The 16,531-nt window shown below is 46.4% G+C and overlaps 1 protein-coding gene across 1 annotated transcript in view; it reads right to left on the reverse strand.

Annotated features, from left to right (window-relative positions):
• Positions 1 to 16,531, reverse strand: part of LOC119971604 (APAF1 interacting protein) — a 65,563-nt gene that overhangs the window by 27,054 nt on the left and 21,978 nt on the right. Inside the window, exon 2 of the mRNA XM_038807390.1 lies at positions 7,374 to 7,474. Within this exon, the coding sequence (XP_038663318.1) occupies positions 7,374 to 7,474 (101 nt within the window). The remainder of the gene's footprint in view (positions 1 to 7,373; positions 7,475 to 16,531) is intronic.

Genomic DNA, 16,531 nt, shown 5'->3' on the forward strand with positions numbered 1-16,531 from the left:
GGGTCTGACTTGTGCACCCGCCGTGCTTCCGGAGCAGGATGGGCCCGGGGGCAGCCAACCAGGTTGGGAGCGGGGTCCCTGAAGAAGACTTCCTGGGAAAAACAAGAAGGTGTTGGTGAGGTGTTTGATTAGTGGATGTGCAAAGAAGTGACCGGATTGAGTGGAGGGCGTCTGGGAGGACTTCTTGCCAGCGGGAGACTGGGAGATTTCTGGATCGTAGGGCCAGCAGGACGGTCTTCCAGACCGTACCATTCTCCCTCTCGACCTGTCCGTTACCCCGGGGGTTGTAACTGGTCGTCCTGCTGGAGGCGATGCCCCTGTTGAGCAGGAATTGACGCAGTTCGTCACTCATAAAGGAGGACCTCCTATCGCTATGAATGTAAGCGGGGAATCTGAACAGGGAGAAAATGGTGTGTAGGGCTTTAATGATGGTGGGTGTGGTCATGTCAGGGCAGGGGATGGCGAACAGGAAGCGGGAGTACTCGTCAATCATGTTGAGGAAGTACGTGTTGTGGTTGGTAGAGGGGAGGGGACCTTTGAAGTCCATGCTGAGGTGTTCAAAGGGGCGGGAAGCCTTTATCAAATGCGCTTTTTCGGGGCGGGAGAAGTACGGCTTGCACTCCGCGCAGATGTGGCATTCCCTAGTGACTGTCCTGACCTCCTCAATGGAGTAGGGCAGGTTGCGGGTCTTGATGAAGTGAAAAAACGGGTGACCCCCGGGTGGCAGAGGTCCGCGTGGAGGGTTCGAAGGCAGTCCACTTGTGCTCGCCAGGGGCTGTTGCTAGCCTCCATGACCCCTTCCTTCAGAGGCCGTTGGACCTCGGACCTGATGAAGGTCCGGTCCGAGGCACTGTACCGTCGACTCCTGGTGGCGACAGGTTTGCAATTTGGGTTGAGGTTTGCAAACAAGGACGGGGGATCGACCTCGAGGGACGCGAGGCTACAGACAGTGAGGGGGGGCAAAGAGCCGCCGAATTTGAATGTTAGGCTCTGCAGGTTACACTGGAAGTCTAACCCCAGGAGTGATGCCGCGCAGAGGTGAGGGAGGACGATTGGTTGTAGTTTTTAAACTCCCTCCCCTGGACCGTGAGGTCCGCTATGCAGCACCCCGTGATCTGTACTGAGTGAGAGCCGGAGGCCAGGGCGATTTCTTGGTTAACTGGGTAGACAGGGAAAGCACAGCGTCTTACTGTGGCGGGGTCGACGAAACTCTCTGTGCTCCTGGAGTCCAGCAGGCAGTTTGTCTCGTGGTCGTTGAGCAAAATCTTTGTGGTCGCTGTGGAGAGGGTATGGGGCCGAGACTGATCCAGCGTGACTGAAGCAAGTCGTGGCAGATAGTCGGAGTCTTCATCAGGCAGGGAGTAGTCACCTGCGGGGTCCTGGGAGCCGATCCAAGGTGGCGGCACCAGTCGGCCGCACATGGTGGGGGATGGACAAAATGGTGGCGCCCGTTCCCCTCATCTGGAGTTGGGGGTCCAAAATGGCGGCGCTCGGGGGTCGCACATTGGTCGGGGGCGTAAAATGGCGGCGCCCAGGGATCACACGTGGCGTTGAGTGATGGGGGCAGCGAGGTCCGCGGGCTGCATTGGGTCCTTGAAGGGAGCGCGGGGTGGGGGGTCCCACGGTCGCTGCTTGGGACCGCAGCGACCGCCTTTGCCTGGCAAACGGCCACGAAGTGGCCCTTCTTCCTGCAGCCCTTGCAGGTTGTGGAACGGACCGGGCAGCGCTGACGGGGGTGCTTCGCCTGGCCGCAGAAATAGCAACGGGGCCCCGTGGGTTTTTCGGGGCGCCCTGCAGCACAGGCCTGGGGGGTGGGGGGGGGGGGGGGGGGGAGGGGTCCGACCGGTTCACCGGCCGTATGAAATGTCCTTTGAGCAAGTCCATAGCCGCGTCGTAGTCTGTTGTGTCCTCTATGAGCGTGCATATGGCGGTGCCGACACACGAGTGGAGGATGTGCAATTTCTGCTCCCTTGTCGGGACGTTTTCCGCCGTGCTTAGGTAACTGTTGAAGCAAGCCAGCCAGTGCTTAAATGCGGCTGTTGCATTCGCTGCGTGAGGGCTGAGTCGAAGACACTCCGGCTTGTTGCGGAGCTCCATCCTTTAAAATCTTGCTGATTAAATTGATGCACAATCAATGGACACGAAACAAAGGTGAAGTCCGAAACGAAAGGCTTTAATCAGCAAGAAGTGAGCCCGGCAGCAGACGTACAGAAATGGTCTGGCTGCTGGGGCACATGGGTTCTTATACCCCGCCTCGTAGGCGGAGCTACCTTCCTCTTAGCCAATAGGAATACGGAGAACACGATACCTGGGCCAATGGGCAGTGAGCCCTCTGCACCAATGGCAGCTCACACTCCCAGGTACCGTAATACCCCTAGTCATACTACCACAGTCACTCACCCACAACCCTGGTTTCAGTGGCTCCGTGTCCCGCCATCCGAGGAAAATCAGTCACCGGGCTATCAGGGTGGCAAAGACCAGGACATCTGCCTTTCTCAACCCCTGGACTCCCGGGTCTTCCGACACTCCAAATATCGCCACTTCTGGACTCGGGGCCACCTTCACCCTCAACACCTCAGAAATTACATCTGTGAACCCCTGCCAGAATCCCTTTACTTCGGACACACCCAAAACATGTGGACATTGTTTGCAGGACTCCCCACACACTACCCACAGCTGTCCTCTACTCCCTAAAAAAACCTACTCATCCTGGCCACCGTCACGTACACCTTATGACTACCTTGAACTGGATAAGGCGAAGCCACACACACGACAAGGACGCATTCACCCTCCTCAGGGCCTCCTCCCGTATCCCAGCCTCCATTCTCAATCTCCACAACAGTTCCTCCTCCCATTTCCGTCATTTCCCCTGGCAGCTCTTATTCCTACTCCAGCTCCTCTAAGCTCGCAAAGCTGCCCCCTGCACCCCCCCCCCACCCTCCCCACAAACAGGTCCCCAAACTGCTCGATCCCTGCCTGTCACCACTCCAAAACCTCAAGTCCAGCCTGTGATTGTCGCAAATCCTGCCACACAGAGGCACCTTCCAACCTCAGATGCTGCCGTCACTGCCCCCATACCCTCAGGGCCGCCACCACCACTGGGCCCATGGAGTACCTGGCCGGCGGGAATGGCAGGGGCGACGTCAATATTCTCCTAAAGTCATTGCCCTACAAGAGGCAGCCCCCCTCTGCCGCCACGCTGACCCCTCCTCCATTACCCACTTCCTGACCATGGCTATATCAGCTGTCCATTAATAATTAATTATATTTGGCAATATTTTATGAAGTAGCACTAACAGATTTTATGTGCAAATTACGGTTTATGGCAGTAAAAGTAAAAAAGTACAAAGAAAAGAATGGCATCAAAAAGTAGAAAGCAGAATGTATGATTAAATATATATATGATGATTCACGTTTACTTTTTCAGTCCCCCAGCCCGTGTCACATGACCCTCCAGGCCCACCCTTGGATGCCCACTGTTATCAGTCCATTTCTTGCTGCGCCACAGCAGCCACACCTTTGTCAGCAGCCCCCCTCCCCCCACTAAACAAAACCACAACCCCAATCCCCTCTTCTACACTAACCAGCTGGCCACACTCCACTGTGCTCCTGTTAGCTAGCCCGCCCAGCTAGACTGGTAGCTAGTCCAAGGCTACTAAGCCTCCTACCCTCCACTAATTCCCTTCCCCACACCACCCATATCTCCATGGAACAAACAACTATGAAACAAAAAAAAAAGGTACATTGACCCTTGACACTCCCCAAGCATCCTGCCACCTAACCCAACAAAATATCCCAAAGAAGAAACGTTCTCCAACACCATTAATTGAAAAGACAGAAAAAAAAATTCTCCTCACACCTCCTCCACAGTTCAGTGTTCTCCTTCTCCTGCCAGTCCATTGTCTCTTAAAAATTCCATCAATTCCATTGGGGCAGCGTGGTAGCATGGTGGTTAGCACAACTGCTTTGGGCTTGGGTAGTGTGCTCTTTCCAAGAGCCGGTGCAGACACGATGGGCCGAATGGCCTCCTTCTGCACTGTAAATTCTATGTTCTATGTTCTAACTCCTCTGGTGTTCCAAAATAGTGTTCTTGGCTGCTGAAAGTAACCCAGGGGCGGGCCAGGTACAACATCCCAAACTTCACCCCTTTCTTGGGCAGCCTTCACCCGATTGAACTCAGCTCTCCTCTTCGCCAGGTCTGCTCCCAGGTCCTGGTACACTCGAAGCACGCTCCCTTCCTCCTCGTGTGCCTCGTCCATCTCAAAATCTTTTCCTTTTCCAGGAATCAGTGGAGACACGCCACCATTGCCTTCAGCGGCTCGTTCGCCTGTGGCTCTCTCATCAGCACCCTGTGCGTTTGGTCAATCTCCAGGGGCCAGTCAAAGGCCCCCTTCCCCCATCAACTTTTCCACCTTCTTGGCTACATATGTGCCAACATCCGCTCCCTTGATGTCTTCAGGCTTCCCCATGATTTGTAAATTCTGAATTGGGAGCGATTCTCCAGATGGTCCACCCTCTCCTTTAACCGCTTCTGAGTCTCCCGCATCACACCAATTTTGGCTGCCAACAAGGCAATCTGCTCTTCTTGCTCCCCCACTGTCTCCTCCACGTTCCGAATACCCTGGCCCCATGCGGTCAGTTCCCGCTTTTAATGGTTCCACTGTCTTGGCTAGGTCCTCCTGGGCTTTCCTCCTCTGCTGGCTGAACATCTTGTTCAAGAAGTCCACCAGTTGCTCCGTCGACCATTGGGCGGGCAGGACAGGCGGTTTGCCTTCAGCCATCTTGACCTGTGATCCGCGAAGATTCTCTTGCTCCAACTGTTCCTTTCTTTTCGCCCCACCTCTGTCCATGGATCCATCCACACCAGTGGAGTTTAGCTTTCTCTCGTCATGTTTGCACCATTTTTCAGCAAAACATCAACCCTACAAGCGGGAAAAAGGTCTGAAAAAACCACCTCGAGCGGGAGATGACAAGGGTGCCATGATTCACTCCATGGCCACCACCGGAAGTCAACAAAAAGATTTCAAGAAGATTCAACCCGTCAGCAGGTCTGACAACTTCCAAGCAACAGATTTTCAGAACATTTTTCAGAACGTCTCATCTGCGTCTTTTTCAAGTCATGAGAATAATTGAAATGATAAGACTGAAAATAAGCAAGGGACTCGAGGGCACAAGTACAAATTAATTAGCCTGAACAGAAGATAGAGATTAATCAGGCTCACCATATGTGAAAGATTAGGTGATTTAGGTCAAATTACATCTTTGATGGCATTATGCTGCATTTATGTCTGTTGAAAAGAAATATTTGCAATTAAATTCACTGATTGATTTTTTTCGAGGGGGGGGGGCAAGAGAAGTATTTTTCAAGAAAGATTAACAGGTGAGGTCGACAAAGTGAGGCTAACTATGCTCTTGTGGCACATACTCTGGAGGACATTCAACTGCTTGTTGATTGCTTTGCCTGAACCCTCAGAATGCCTTGGCCTGAGGTCTGAAGTTGGCAGAGATCTTACATCAACACACCCCTGGCCATGTACTCCAAGACCCCACAGTCACCATCAACAACATACCCCTCCATTCAATACAGAGGTTTTGCTATCTTGGGAACATTCTCTTCAATGATGCTGCAGTGGATGACTAAATTAACCATCTCCTGGCAAAAGTGTTTGTCAGGGTCATCCAGAGACTTTGGAAAGAGCATAGAATTGGTCTCAGAACAGTCTGCCAGGCAGTGGTTCTCACATCACTCCTTTATGGGTGTGGAAGGGAAATTAACATAAATGAAATACTGCTGAAATATTCTGGTTTCAGCCATATTGTGAAAACATTTGTCCTCCGAAAGATAACAAAGCCAAGGGCAAGAACATACGTTACATATTTCATCGTACGTACTTTCCAAGGTCTATTTAAAATAAACATGCCTGTTTACTTCAGATCATAAAAACAGTCGAATCTCAGAGTGTGGTGTCCTGGCTTTGCAGCTAGAACACTCTCTCTCCGCAAATATATTTGTGTAAATAAATTTCCTTAAATCGAACCTTGAGGAATTTGTCTTTATTATGATTTCAATGACAAATTGGCGTAGTCATTGCAGTTTCCCTAATTTAATGGGAAGTGAACCCCGAAACGAATCTCTAAACAGGACTGTCTCAGCTGAAAGGGAGAGAGCCATAACGCGACCCCAGCTGAAAGGAGGGTCTGCGGCTTGGTAGCCTTAATTACTGGCCAGTGACTCATGCGAGGAGAGTTATCATAATTAATAAATTAATGATAGCTGTATGGGAAGAAAAAGGTGCCTTAGAGATTAAAATTTAAAAAAAATACTTCGAGGTTCGTGAAAGGATAAACACCGGTGTGAGCTCCCTGTAGTATTTGTGAATAATTTCCGCGGTCGTTGTTATAGTTATGCATATGTTCTAAAGTATTTTGCAGAAGGAATGATGAGCAATAAACTCAAAGCCCCCTCACAGGTCGTCCCGAAGCCTCGGTAAAGATATCCGGAGCGAGAAAGAAGGTGAACTCCTTAAAGAAGACAGATAATGGAGTCAAAATGAGTAAGAAAATGAAAAGAAACAATCGTAAAGCAACGGAATGAGGTATGAAAACCTAAATGTCCCGCATAGGAATCTAATGAAGCTGACCACTTCTCAAAACAAAAAACAGGGGAGTAAAGTAAATAGAAGATAGGCTTGGACAGTCCATCACATTAAAGAATGAAAAACATCCCATTTTTGAGATATATTTACAACATCAGGTGGCAGGACAAAATTCCCAACATTAAGGTTCCTGCAAAGTGCTCCATACCTGGCATCGATAGCATGTTTATCAGAGCTCAGCTTGGCTGGGTTAGTAATGTGGTTTGCATGGAGGATTCCCACAAACCAAAGGCATTTGGTCAAGACAGCAACAAAGCCTTTGGAACTTGTGTCTGTGATGACACAAATGCTGGCAATTATTGCCAACTAAAACCTAGTCAAAGCAAAGTTGCCTATGACATATTTAGAGGCAGGCTGTCTTCCCAGGAAGCTGACAGCTACTGCTCAAAATAAATTTTATATTTGTCTCCCTTTCCATTTGGAAACAAGCAAAATTTGTCTTTTCAAGCAGATGTTAACAGAAACCAGGTTACATTCATAATAGCTGACCTAAAATTAATTTGAAAATATATAATACAGAAATGTTTCAGTGTGAAGAATTATTAGCATTCTTCTGCAATAGTAATGAAACACAAGTGAAGAACTAAAATCCTCGATCTCATGGAATCTGTCATGAGGAGGAATACTTTTCATGAACTGCCTTTCAATGATGTGCACAGCAAGATTTGTACAAAAACTTTCAGAGTTTCTCTGTACATTCTCTTCCTTCAAACTCACCCATACTTGAGGCTGATGCCTCCACCAGTCCCAGTGACCCAGCCTAAATGATAGAACTGCTTGCAGAGCTCTGGAATCAGCTTCCGTGGATCTTCCATTTCCTGAAGAAACAATTGAAGATTTGTTTAGCTTCTGGAATTATCCAGTTCAAAGGCTGTATGTACGGTGGAAAAGGGAACTTAGGTGAAAGAAGCTGCATGAATACTTATTCATGTATACTTGAGGGCGGCACAATAGCACAGTGGTTAGGACTGTTGCTACATAGCGCCAGGGACCCGGGTTCGATTCCCAGCTTGGGTCCCTGTCTGTGCGGAGTCTGCATGCTCTCCGTGTGCCTGCGTGGGTTTCCTCCAGGTACTCCGGTTTCCTCCCACAAGTCCTGAAAGACGTGCTGGTCGGTGAATTGGACATTCTGAATTCTCCCTCCGTGTGCCTGGTTAGGCGCCGGAATGTGGCGACTAAGGGATTTTCACAGTGACTTCATCGCAGTGATAATGTAAGCCTACTTGTAAGACTAATAATAAAGGTTAGATGTGTATTTGTGAGTGCTATAAGATTGGTAAGTAATAATAATAATCGCTTATAGTCACAAGTAGGCTTCAATGAAGTTACTGTGAAAAGCCCCTAGTCGCCACATTCCGGCGCCTGTTCGGGGAGGGCGGTATGGGAACTGAACCCGCGCTGCTGCCTTGTTCTGTATTACAAGCCAGCTATTTAGCCCACTGTGCTAAACCAGCCCCTAAAAGGAAGACACATAGTCAGTAGGATGTCAAGTACTTCATTTTTGGCCATCACCATCTCCTGTGATGCTTCCAGATAGCACCTCAACAAGATTTTCTATTCTTAAGTTAGCAGCTATAAGCTGGCATGGTGCCAGTCTGACAGTAACTCCATTTCTGCCATTAGATGGAGCATTAGAGCTGAATTTTCCAAACCTAACCCAGGATTACACTGGTTCAGAGGTTCCACAGTCACAGTATGCAACAAATTTTACCACCTCCGTACCTGATATTGGCGATAGGCTTAAAGATTTATTGAACATTTAATTTTTATATATGACAACTTTCTTTAGCACAGCATTCTTTTGCTGTGATCAGCTTTCCTGAACTGAACTGACGCACATTTGATTGGGGTTTTCTAATGATTTTCCAATTGATTTTAAAACTTTTCTGCTTCAATTCATAGAACATAGAACATTACAGCGCAGTACGGTAGCATAGTGGTTAGCATCAATGCTTTACAGCTCCAGGGTCCCAGGTTCGGTTCCCGGCTGGGTCACTGTCTGTGCGGAGTTTGCACGTCCTCCCCGTGTGTGCGTGGGTTTCCTCCGGGTGCTCCGGTTTCCTACCACAGTCCAAAGATGTGCGGGTTAGGTGGATTGGCCATGATAAATTGCCCATAGTGTCCAAAAAAGTAAGGTTAAGGGGGAATTATTGGGTTACGGGTATAGGGTGGATATGTACAGCTCCACCAGGCCATCAGCTACACGAATGGTAGGTCTTGTTCAGTAGACTGGGCTACTATTAACAGCAGGGAAGGTATTGAAACCTCGTGAGGCACACAGCGAGGCTCAGGAAATGGAGGTTCTGCCAAAGTTCTTTCTTCAGGATTCCATTTTTATTTTGTCCCTTCTTTTTCCATTCGGCAGCTTGACAAATTAACGATCCTTCTGGAAGCTGGGTGGGAAATCCAACCGTTGTAGGCTGGAGACCAGCAATCTTGGGGTCCAATTGGTTGAGCGGGGGATAACATTGAAACCCAGGTCAGTCAGTAAAGGAGGAGGAAGGCTGAAAGAGTATGAAAGACTGCAGATTCACTGTGAAGAAGAAATAACAGGAAGTGCACTGTTGACAGGACATTTCGGCAAACAAATCTAATGCTCAAGAACCAGTTAAGCAAGCCACTCCAAATGGATTTGTCCTTTTTATTCGTACATGGAATATGGGCATCGCTACTTAAGTCAGCATTTATTGCCCATCCCTAATTGTCCTTCAGAAGATGATGGTGAGTCACTTTCTTGAAACGCTGCATCCATGAGGTGTAGGTACACCCACTGTGCTGTTGGGGAGGGAATTCCAGGATTTTGATCCAGCGACAGTGAAGGAACATCGATATATTTCCAATTAAGAATGGTGCGTGGTTTGGACGGAACCTGCAGTGTTGGTGTTCCCATGCGCTTACTACACTTCTTCTTTGAGGTGGTTGAGTATGCTTTGAAGTTGCTGTTGAAGGAGCACTGGCAAGATGCTGCAGTGCATCTTGTAGATGGTCCTCACTGTAGTTACTGTGCTCATGTGGGGGGAAGGAATGAATATTTAGGTTAGTAGATAGGGAGCCACTTAGGCGGGCAGCTTTGTCCTGAATAGCATCGGATTTCTTGAGTGTTGCTGGAGATACACTAATCCAAGCAAGTGACACTAATCCGAGCAAGTGCAGAGTATTCCATATCAATCCACGAGCGGCTTTGCAAAATCGAGAGGCGAGTTACTCTCCATAGAATTCCCAGCCTCTGACTTGCTCTTGTAGCTACAGAATTTATATAGCTGCACCAATCTCGAGATTCTGGTCAATGGTGACCCCTGAATGTTGAAAGCGTGGAATCCAGTAACGGCAATGCTGGTGAATGTCAAGGGGAGGTAGTTAAACCTCTCATGTTAGAGATGGCCATTGTCTGATACTTGGCTGCCACTAACTGCTTTCAGCCCATGCTGAATTATTGTCCAGATCTTGCAGTGTGTGGGCAGACTGCTTCGTTAGCTGAAGAACTGTGATTGGTACTGAACCCTGTGCAATTATCAGCAAACACCCCCACATTTGACCATGCACAATTACACCCTGGGGCTGAGATGATTTGCCTCCTTGTTTTCAAATACTTCCATGGCCTCGCCCATTCTAAACTGTGTAACCTTCTCCAACCTGGTAGATCTCCTGATGTCTGCAATTTTGGCCTTGTGTGTCACTGATTTAATGGCTGTGCTCTCAGCTGCCTGTGCTCCAAGAGCTCAAATCCCCACGCTAAATCTTTCTTCTTTAAAGTCATGCCTTAAAGCCTACCTGTGTAATCATTTTTTCTTATGTGGCTCAGTGTTACAATTTGTTTACTCACACTCCTCCTTTATTGCATTAAAGTCATCTTATAAATGCAGATTGTTGCAGTAGTACTTTTATAAATTAGTCTTCATATTTAGAAAAACTTGCATTTATTTTGCATCTTTTTATGTCTTCGGGACATCTCAAAGTTCTTCACAACCAATGAATACAGTATATTTGAAGGGCAGATAGTGTTACATGGAAAATTGAGCGGCCAATACGTGTGCAACAAGTGTTAGTTGCATAAATTATGGTTAAAAATTAAGGTTACAAGTCTACCGGGGGGTAGGGGGGTAGGCACTCATTGGATAATTATTTGTGTTGCCGTCTGCGACTCGTGGATTGCAGGAACCCACAGGATAGTGCCCTAGGCCCAACCATCTTCAGGCGCATCACTGCATGGGCACTGGGATGTATCATCAATGCTGGAAATTAATTTTAATTTAAGTTCAAAAGTTTCCTTTAAAGGTTTTATTTTGTCAAAGTAGGTTAGTAATGCACTTTCAAATGGACAATTCAATTGTTTATGGGTTCAAGAAGTATAAAAGGATACTTATTAACACAGGTGGTGGGTGCAGAGTAGGAGTTATACATTTGTGGTACATTGCATATCCAGCACTGAACAGGCAACCAATGTTTGTCAAACATAGTCACTGTCAAACAGGAAACTGTGAAATATGTCCTTGGATGTCCTGGTCTTCGCCTGGAGGAGTCTCAGACTGAGCAGCTTCCTGGCAATACGACGTGTGGCATTGACTTGTTCTTCAATGCATGGGACAATGTTGTACTTCAAATCAGCACAAAGAAAATTGAAGTCATGTACCAGCCTGCTCCTGGAAAACCCTATCTTTGAGGCTTCAGTCCATGATCAGAACCTGTCACCAATGGATAAGTTCGGCAGCACACATTCTGTTGAGCTGTCTATATTGATGACAGGACACGTGCAAGAATTTCCAAAACAAGTTTCGCCTTCAGCAACTTCGAACATCAGTCTGGAAATGAAGAGGAGTAAATCTGCCTCCCAAACTGAAATTTCAAGAGCAATTGTCCTGCCCAGTCTGCTCTACACAGGGTGACACTTGGACTGTGTACCAGTGCCTTGCCAAGGAGCTCAACCACTTTCACTTGAGTTACCTTCATAAGCCTCTGAAGATGAAACGTTAAGAATATCAGATACTGAGGTGTTCCCCGAATTGGAATACCAAGCATCCGCACCATATTCAGACAGTCACAACTGAGTTGGACTGGTCATGTAGCCAGATTGCCTAATGCTCGCTTACCAAAACAAACCTTCTTGGAGAGTTTTAGTCTGGGATGTGTTCTCGTGGCAGTTAAAGGAAGGACACAAGCCTAGTTTAGGAATTTTGATATTGACTTTGACTCTTGGGGATACTTGTCCAGGATTGCTGCACCTGATGCAAGCAGATACAAAATGGTGCAGCCAGTTTAAAAAACAAACAAATATCAGAGGCAGAGAGAAAATGCAAGAAGACGATGTCCTGAGACAGCAACTCATCCAAAAGGTATTGTCTGTGGTATCCTGTCCTATTTGCAGCAGAACCCTTCAGGCACAGGTTGGCCTTCGCACTACACACCCAGCAAAACCTGACCAAACACTCCAGATGGTCAACATGGTCAGCTTTGTCTTGAAGGGTGAACAAGAATACATTTGTAATATTTCAATTTGTGCATAAATTGAAAACTGAGAAAATGACTTCTGCTTTCCTCCTTCACTTGGCTGAAAATCATCTAAAAACAAAATCCTAATAAGATGGTTAAGTAATCCATTTTGGTGGTATTAGTTGAGCGATGGCACCAACGGGTTGTGGTGTGTGAATGAACAGTTATGGTACGAGAGCCAAATAAATCTATAGAAATACTGCACCTAATATGGTGACTAACGGTAATGCATTAAACAGTGCTATTAACAGTAAATGGATAGCAACAGACTTCAGGAGGACAGACTGGTGAAATGGCAGACACATGAGAGATGAAATTTATTTCAAAGATGTGAAATGGTGCATTATGATAGGAAGTATGTGGAAAGGCGTTATGAACAAAAGGGTACAATTTTTGAAGTGGTTTGGATACAGAGAGACCAGATGATGTATTGTTGGAATTGGCAGGACAAGTTGGGAATTATGTTTTTAAAAATATGCACATTGGATCCTTTGCCTTGTAGAGTTACAGAGTACAAAAGCAAGGACGTTATTATCAGGTAAAAATCTTCCTTGGACTCATCTGGCATATTTCTTTCAATTGAGGGCAGCGCAATTAAGGAGAAATGCAGAAGCAATTTATCAGGGATGAGGAATGTTATCCGGAAAGACCAGGGAAGCTGGGATTGTTCTCCTTGGAGTCGAGAAGGTTAAGTGGCGAGCTGAAAGAAGTGTTCAAAATGTCGAATGGTTTTGCTAGAGTAAATAAAGATAAACTGTTTCACGTGGCAGAAATGTCAGTAACTCGAGAAAGGTTATTGGAAAAGGGGTTTGAAAACAAACATGACTGTGAGCAGCAATAATTCAGCCAAGGTAACAGTTTTGATCACTAACCATGTCTGGGAATGATACCATCAAGAGGTAGTATGGAGATGAGGCCGAGAAGGACAGTTGCATTATGGTGAATTAGAAAATCCAAGTTAAAGGAGAAGGCAGAAGTGAAGGTTAATGACGAGGACTTCAAACTAATTAAAGGAACCGAGGGCTCAGGAGAGGTTAGTAAAATTTTCAGAACAGGTAATAGAACAGAGAGGATAGAAGGTGGCAGAAATCTAACTTTAGGCAGAGAAAAAAAAGGTGACAAGTATGAGAAGGGAGGTGGTCAGTTCAGGTGGTCAATGTTGTACGTAAATGCACGTAGTATACGAAACAAGGTTAATGAGCTTGTTGGGCACATTGAAATTGGCCGGTACAATGTTGTGGGCATCACAGAGACATGGCTGCAAGGGGATCAGGGCTGGGATCTAAATATCCAAGGATACGTGTCCTAGCGAAAGGACAGGCAGATGGACAAAGGGGATGGGGTTGCATTGTTAGTAAAGAATGAAATTAAATCGATAGCAAGAAGTGATATAGGATCTGCGTAGATAGAGTTGAGAAATCACAAAGGAAAAAAAGATCCTGATGGGAGTTATGTACAGGCCCCATAGCAGTAGTCAGGATGTGGGGCAGAAAATAAATCAGGAGATAGAAAAGGCATGTAAAAAAGGCAACATTACAATAATCATGGGGGACTTCAATATGCAGGTGGACTAGGAAAATCAGGTTGGTAGTGGATCCCAAGGAAAGGAATTTGTAGAATGTCTGAGAGATGGTTTTTTAGAGCAGCTTGTGGTAGAGCCCACTTGGGAACAGGCAATTCTGGATTTGGTGATGTGTAATGAGACAAACCTGGTTAGGGAACTTAAGGGGAAGGAACCGTTAGGGAGCAGTGACCACAAAATGATAGAATTTACCCTGCAGTTTGAGAGGGATAAGCTGGAATCAGATGTAATGGTATTATAACTAAATAAGGGTAACTTCAAAGACATGAGGGAGGAGCTGGCCAGAGTGGATTGGAAGGGGAGCCTAGCATGGAAGACAATGGAACAGCAATGGAGTTTTTGGGGGTTATTTGGGAGGCACAACAGAAATTCATCCCAAGGAGGAGGAAACATGCTAAAGGGAGGGTAAGGCATTTATGGCTGACAAGGGAAGTCAAGGACAGCATAAAAGTTAAAGAAAAAGCATACAAGGTGGTGGAGATTAGTGGGAAGCCAGAGGATTGGGAAGTCTTTAAAAGCGAGCAGAGGACAACTAAAAAACAATAAGGGGGAGAAGATGAAATATGAGTGTAAGGTGGCTAGCAATATAAAAGAAGAGAGTAACAGTTCTTTTCAATATATAAAAGGTAATAAGGAAGTAGACATTGGATCACTGGAAAATGAAGTTGGAGAAGTAGTAATAGGAAACAAAGAACTGGCAGAGGAACTGAATAGTTACTTTACATCAGTCTTCACGGTGGAAGACACCAGTGGCATACCAGAACTCCTGGCGAATCAGGGGGCAGAGATGAGTGTAGGGGTCATCATTAAGGAGAAGGTTTTGGGAAACTGAAAGGTCTGAAGGTGAATAAACCATCTGGACTCGATGGACTACCCCAGGGTTCTAAAGGAGATACTGAGGCATAGGTGGTGATCTTTCAGGAGTCACTGGAGGACTGGAAAGTGGCTAATGTAATACCGCTGTTTAAGAAGAGAGGGAGGCAAGAGACTGGAAATTATAGGCCAGTTAGCCTGACTTTGGTCATTGGTAAGATTTTAGAGTCCATTATTAAAGATAAGATCGCTGAGTACTTGGAAGTGCATGATAAAATCATGAGTCAGCACGGCTTCGTCAAGGGGAGGTCATGCCTGACAAATCTGTTAGAATTCTTTGACAAAGGAGAACCAGAGGAGGTGATTTATTTAGATTCCCAGAATGCCTTAACAAGGTGCTATGTAGGAGGCTGTTAAATAAGTTAAGTGCCCATGATGTTAAGGGTAAGATACTGGCATGGATAGAGGATTGGCTGACTGGCAGGAGGCAGAGAGTGGGGATAAAAGGGACTAGCGGTGTGCATCAGGTCTGTGCTGGGACCACAACTTTTCACCACATACATTAATGATCTGGAAGAAGGAAATGAGGGCACTATTGCTAAGTTTGCAGATGATACAAAGCTATGCAGAGGGACAGGTAGTATTGAGGAAGCATGGGGGCTTCAGAAGGACTTGGACAGGCTAGGAAAGTGGGCAAAGAAGTAGCAGATGGAATATAATGTGGAAAAGTGTGAGGTTATGCACTTTGGTCAGAAGAATGGAGGCATGGACTATTTTCTAAATGGGGAAATGCTTCGGAAATCAGAAGCACAAAGGGACTTCGGAGTCCTAGTTTAAGAATCTCTTCAGGTTAATAAGCAAGTTTAGTTGGCAATTAGGAAGGCAAATGCAATGTTGGCAGGGGCTAGTTTAGCACACTGGGCAAAATAGCTGGCTTTTAAAGCAGACCAAGGCAGGCCAGCAGCACGGTTCAATTCCCGTATCAGCCTCCCCGAATAGGCACTGGAATGTGGCGACTAGGGGCTTTTCACAGTAACTTCATTTGAAGCCTACTTGTGACAATAAGCGATTTTCATTTTAATTTCATTTCATTCATTCATTCATGTTGAGGATAGAATACAAGAGCAGGGATGTACTTCTGAGGTTGTAAAAGGCTCTGGTCAGACCCAATTTGGAGTATTGTGAGCAGTTTTTGGCTCCATATCTGAGGAAGGCCTTGTTGCTCAATGTGCTAGTTCAGAGGAGGTGCACAAGAATGATCCCTGGAACGAAGATATTGTCATATGAGGAGGGGTTGAGGATTCTGGGTCTGTACTCATCGGAGTTTAGAAGGATGACGGGGGACCTTATTGAACCTTACAGGATACTGACAGGCTTAGATAGAGTGAACGTGGTGAGGATGTTTCCACTGGTAGGAAAAATGAACCAGAAGGCCTTAGACTGAAGGCCTTCTTTAAAACTGAGATAAGGAGGAATTTGGTCAGCCAGAAGGTGATGAATCTGTGGAACTCTTTGCCGCAGAAGTAGTGAGGCCAAATCACGGAGTGTCTTTAAGACAGAGATCGATAGGTTTTGGATTAATAAGGGGATCAAGGGTTATGGGGAGTAGGCAGGAGAATGGGAATGAGAAACATATCAGCCATGATTGAATGGCGGAGCAGATGATGGGCTGAATGGCCTAATTCTGCTCCTCTGTCTTATGGTCTTCAGCATTCGGGACTCCCAAGGTTACAGTGTGACCATGGGACAAAAGCTATTGGGTCAGACATTCAGACTGAATGCAGAGAGGCAGGCCATCAACTGTAAGCAAGCAAAGTAACACAATCAAATTTAGAACCATATGTCACTCATATGCCTTTTGCTGCCTAGAGAACCTGCAGTCCCACTACCTCCCAAATTAGCAAACTGTCAATGCCATTTTTATCTCAAACCCCTCTCACAACTGCGTTGGAGAGCAATGTGGGTGCAGATTACCTGAAGTGCACTCCTCTGT

Source organism: Scyliorhinus canicula, chromosome 9, assembly GCF_902713615.1.
Source record: "Scyliorhinus canicula chromosome 9, sScyCan1.1, whole genome shotgun sequence".
In the NCBI taxonomy this organism is placed as follows: domain Eukaryota; kingdom Metazoa; phylum Chordata; class Chondrichthyes; order Carcharhiniformes; family Scyliorhinidae; genus Scyliorhinus; species Scyliorhinus canicula.